Source organism: Trachurus trachurus (genome assembly GCF_905171665.1).
Source record: "Trachurus trachurus genome assembly, chromosome: 10".
Lineage (NCBI taxonomy): Eukaryota > Metazoa > Chordata > Actinopteri > Carangiformes > Carangidae > Trachurus > Trachurus trachurus.
The window spans coordinates 15,227,600-15,233,085 of record NC_139894.1 but is presented as its reverse complement, the minus strand read 5'-3'; the positions used below and the strand labels follow the sequence as shown (position 1 = coordinate 15,233,085).

Below are 5,486 nucleotides of genomic sequence, written 5' to 3'. Positions count from 1 at the left end.
GGGGAGATGTAGCTACAGGCTACATAAGCCTAACCCAACCAAACAAACAGGCCTCACAACAACAAATAAAGCTCGCCACATTTCGCAATGCAAGATTTCAGATAGGATGACTCAGGACGTGTCACAAAATATTTGTTAACAACATTCACAAAAAATACAGAGAGTAATAGAGATACAGCTGGAACCTTTAGGTCATAACATGGAAAAATAGGCCCAAAATTAAATTGTAAGTTGCTCACGTGTCCCAGCAGGAACTCAGAGAGACGGGATGTTATTACATTGCTTTGGTGGGAAAGTGTCCACGCCGCTGTGGCATGTGTACCATCCATTCACAATACTTTTCTGAAAGGGAGAAGTGGAGGGGAAAGTCCTTGAGCTCTGGGCAAACGTGTGACCTGTCTGGCCGCAGGGGTACTGGGAGGACTGGGATCTGTAGCTGCCCCTCTGTAGCAACAAAGGGTCCAAGAGGGGCTGTGACCTGTGTGAGGAGTAGTCCAAACTGCTGTCAAACGTGTGATGGAAACGTGACCTCGAGGTCGACTGGTCTCGACTCTCTTGGGACAGGGGGACATCTTGAGTGGAGGTGGGGGGATGAGAGGGGCTGATCTGGGCTCCGTCCGGGACTCGGGTTGACCTGGCGTCAGCTACGTGACCCCCGTCGCCAGGTCGCGCGTCGCCGCTTTTGGCGACGTGGGCCTTGTTGCAGTGGAGCTTCATATGCTTCCGCAAGGAGCTTGGGTGGGTGTAACACTTGTCGCAGCCCCTGACCTTGCACATGTAGGGTTTATCACTGGAGTGCACGTGAGAGTGCTTCTTTCTGTCGCTGCTGTTCGCAAACCTCCGGTTGCAGCCCTCGAACTCGCATTTAAAAGGTTTTTCACCTAAACGTGCAAAAAGAGAAATGACGGCGAGTTACGGATATGCTCACAGGCCCGTGTTTGCTCTCCCTGGCCATATACTTTCCTGAAGCTGTCTGAGTCATCTAAATGCACTCCTATAGTGGTGTAAGACTATAAGAAACGTGATCCTTAAACTCCAAAACCTGCACATCCAGGCTCCACAGTAAACTCACTATCTGATCTTCAGCTTTCAATCAGTGACTCTGCAAACCCGAAGCCGCTCCCCAGGCCACATGCAGCAGCTTTGACTGGAAATGTTTTTAAAATACCACATTCTCACAATAAGCTGTTTCTAATGTGCAAAAAAAGTACGAGCCGTTCAGAAGCAGAGTTGGAATTAGTTGCTGAAACTTTACTGCAGCCCTGTTTGCAACAAGTGAGGCAGTTATCTGCGCAGTAAATCAGCAGGACTGTGGCTACACATGCATGAGAGGATGAAGTCGCAGACAGCAAATGCAAAGATTTGTTTAAATGGACTTATCATGCATAGAGTGAATTATGGCTATCAAGATGCTAATTGATCTTCTGGCACAAATGTGCCTGCAGCTGCGCGCCTCTGTCCCTCCTGCGCGCGCTCATACACACACACACTCTCTCTCTCTCTCTCATACACACACACACACACACACACTCTCTCTCTCTCTCTCTCTCTATCATACACACACACTCACTGATGTAGCGGGTTACCAGCAAGAGCCGGACTCTTTAACAGTTTCTGTTAAATCATCATTTACAGGCCTGCATGCTAATGGTTGCCAATCTTTGGGAAGTTGAATAAAAATGTTAATAAGCTTATATTTTTCTGACATAAATGATGCCTAATTAACACCACACGCATATGCAGTTGTGAAATAACAAATGTCCCCTTTCTGTTTCTATTCTCTTTGCTTTCATTAGGAAAACAATTTGCACCACAAATTAAAGGGGGGACGCCTGATAAATACAATTTTATTCTGCAGCCCTATTTTTCTGAGGGCCACTCACTTCATTTGATAATTATATTTTTAATTTAATGCCTACATTTCAATATAATTACACCTTGTGAGATCACGTTTCTACTACATCCCCTGACGTGTGTGAAAATAAAAGATTTCACTTGAAATCCTTATTATTCTGTGTCACGGGGGCGTTTGGATGGAAAATGCAAACCAAGTCACCATTATATGACGTAGTTTGACATATGGCATCATCTCACAGTGCTTCATGACAAAACAGGGCCATCAAAGGCGAGGACAAGGCCATAAATAAAATTATCTTTATGAAATGTGACTCATTTTGTCAATGCAGATAATTATTTCTTTTGCGGGCTGAGGTCAACCGTTTTACTCGCCTTTTTTATTCCCTACTACATCATAGTGTGATGTGCTCTGTTAGTGTTCCTCAGCGCAGGAGATGAGTCCCTGTGAGGCAGAGACAGCGTAACGACTACGTCACAACTCTCCGGTGTCCCAGCATTTATTTAATAATTTCACTGAATGAAGTGGGAGAGGCACCCAAACCACCAGGCCTGCAGACTCTAGTCATGTGTAACTGGCACACTATTACTACACATGTGTTTCCTGCATTTTCCTTGCAAAACCAGGCAGTGACAGAGACGGCGAGAAGCAGCACTATAGAAGCTTTGCATAACAACATTTATCATTATAACAATGTAGGCCTAGAATAAACAGCAGCACGCAATAAAAATAATTATAAAATAGACAATAACAGACTAATAACAATAATAACGAAACTACAACATTTAATTGAAAATATGTTCATACATACAAACATTGCAAAACTGATACATATTGACTATTAAGTGATTATTGTGAAATTGAAAATACCAAATTAATAATAATAATAAACTGTTAGTTTAAACCATTATGATCATTAATGATAACATTACATTAATCTTACTGTAGTTGTTATTATTTAATTGTATTATGACGATGAACTAACCTGTGTGAGTCCTCTTGTGGATCTTTAGATTTTCTGATCGTGCAAAAACTTTCTCACAGCCGTGAAAGGGGCATGGAAAGGGCTTTTCCCCTGTGTGCACTCTGACGTGGTTCACCAGCTTGTATTTGGCTTTGAAAGGCTTCCTGTCCCTCGGACAATTCTCCCAGTGACACACATATTCAGAGTGCTCGGGTCCTCCGACATGCTCCACTGTCACATGGGTGACAAGTTCATACATGGTCCCGAAGGCTCTGGAGCAAGGCAGCTTCCCAGCCCCCTCTTGGCCGTCAGTCCACTTGCACACCAGCTCATGCTTCACTGTTTGTTTAGAGCACCTGAGGAAAGCGTCGCCTCCTCCTCCACGCTGAATTGCCATGTTGAGGGGTTTGTACAGACCCAGGAATTGTGTGACAAGTTGTTGCTGGCTGTTTCCCTTGGGGCTGATGGTTTGGCCATAAGGGTGAGTCCGGGTGAGGAGGTCGCCAGGTAGACCCAGCATCATCTGGCTGCCGAGATCTCGGGATGCGTCGGTGGAGGCGTGGGCCTGCTCCTGATAACTTGAGAAAAAAGCATGGCTTCTGTTGTCTCTGCAGCCAGTAAAGTCACGATACCTTCCAATCCCGCCATGTTGGTTTGCTCTTGATGCCAGTTGATCAGTGACGGGTGGCATGCCGGCTCCAGAAAGATTGGCTCCAATGATAATGCCCCTAGGGCTGTGCTCTAACCGGTGGCTGGGGTATCCAGAGTCTGAAAAATTGGGAACCGAATGGTCAACATATGCACTGGACCTCGTCTCGGGGTAGTCTCGCAAATTGTGCGAGGGGCAGAGTTTTAAGGAACTGCCAGTGGGGTGTCCCATGTGCTCTCCTGCCAAAGGTGGCAGCACCACGCTGAGTTCAGTATTGCTCTCCCCGGGGTTGACGCAAGAGAGAGGGCAGCCACTAAACCTCGAAAGGCTTGTCATGTTGTGTTGTGAGTTTGGCTATGGGTTTGCAAAATCAACCAAATTCAGCACTCAGGATACACCTAGAAATTCTGTTTCCATGTTCCGTGTTGTATATCATCTGCATGTGAAATTCTTGGCCGTGAACTTCGCAGAAGTAGGAACCAGACTCAATTTCGTTAAAGTTGGTGTGAGTCCCATGCCGTTCACTTTGCCCTCTTGATTTGTGGCAATAACCGTGGTAGTAAAAATGCTTCGAAACAGGCCATGGTGCAATATAAAAGCACAGCAGGCAAACCTGCTTTTAAAAAGGGAGCTGTGGGATTGGTTGGAATGCGCTGTGATTGACAGGCGCTGGGCTTGTTTTAAAAGGGACACGCAGGCGTTCACTGCACGACTCCGTTTTCAAATGTCGCACAGAAAATGCTTTGAAATGTGCCGCGATATTCCCAAATATTGCAGCCTCTTTAACTTCAGGCGCTTTCTTATAAGTCTCCTTATCTCTATCTCTAAATTCGAAAAACGTACAGGTTAATATGAAACACTTCATAATCTCGTTAAAGTGAAATGATTAAATGCAGACACGAGCAAAAACAGGAGACAATCACAGCCTATCTAGCCTCTTTTATTTCCCTGGAAATCTCTGCCAAAGCAAATGTCCCACTCCTGCCCTGCAAGAATAACAGACTGGCCACTGCGTGTCCAGGCCAATTATTGTCAAGACTTTTCATTTTGAGTTGAGTGCCACATCTGAAAGTCACAGGATATTAGTGCTAACTATTTAATCAACCATTTGAAATAACTGAAAATACATTTGTATGTCATTATTCTGTACGATCGTAATTTGTAAGTTTTTTGTTGTTGTTGTTGTTGTTGTTTTTTAATGTAGGGTAATACAGATTCTTGAGCTCGCTCAAAGGTTATTGCATGGCAGCTTATTTTGTGGTATGCATTTTCATGAAGGTTGACAAACAATCACTTGTTGGCTTCATGTCCTGTAAGAAAAAAAAACTTTTGTACAGCAACAAGTAGCTCTACACTCAAGACGCACCGGGCCACCAATATTTGATAATCATCTTTTTTTGAAAAAGTTATTTCAGATAGAAAGCCCCTGTAGTGTCACTGGGGGATAGTACTCCAGAACAACATGTACTATTTTACCTTTGTATCCAGTTTCCATATACATAAACCCATTTTCCTTTTAAGCTGAAATAAATTAATAATCATCAAAAGCAGGATAGCACACGGTAAAATTAGTTACGTAAAATGGAAGTGTTGAAACGTGACAAACAGCAGTGAGAGAGGCTCCAGTGTTGAGAGGAAACTCAGATAAACTTTCTTACTTTGAGGTGCTGTGAGGACAGCAGCTTCAAGCCCTCTCCGCTCCTGTAGTGCAGCACATATTTCTGCACGTCTCCTCGTTTTGACATGGCTCTGATGCTGATCAGCGCACTTTCTTCCACCCAAGACCACTTTAGCCAAATTCCTTTATCTGTTGCTTTTATTTAAATCTACAAAAGGTGGCACGGGCCCCAGAGCTGTGGCTTATAGGTTTGAGGTGGAAAACCCCCTTATTTCCAAAGACTGTAGCTGGCGGAATTTTTCAACTTTTTCCTGAAAAAAAAAAAGGAGGGGAGGAAAAAAAAAATCCTTTTCCACATTGTTATGCTGACGTCACCTGCAGTGGATCCTAGGCAGAGACA

General features: G+C 44.2%; 1 protein-coding gene across 1 annotated transcript; it reads right to left on the bottom strand.

Moving 5' to 3' along the window:
• Positions 1 to 255: 255 nt before the first annotated feature.
• Positions 256 to 3,834, bottom strand: zic6 (zic family member 6; the record flags this gene model as incomplete). Its single annotated transcript, XM_083980741.1, has 2 exons — positions 2,841 to 3,834; positions 256 to 881 (listed from the first exon to the last, which is right to left on the bottom strand). The coding sequence occupies exons 1-2, from the start codon at positions 3,802 to 3,804 to the stop codon at positions 256 to 258; spliced, it is 1,590 nt and encodes a 529-aa protein (XP_083836867.1). The 5' UTR covers positions 3,805 to 3,834.
• Between the last annotated feature and the right edge of the window lie 1,652 nt (positions 3,835 to 5,486).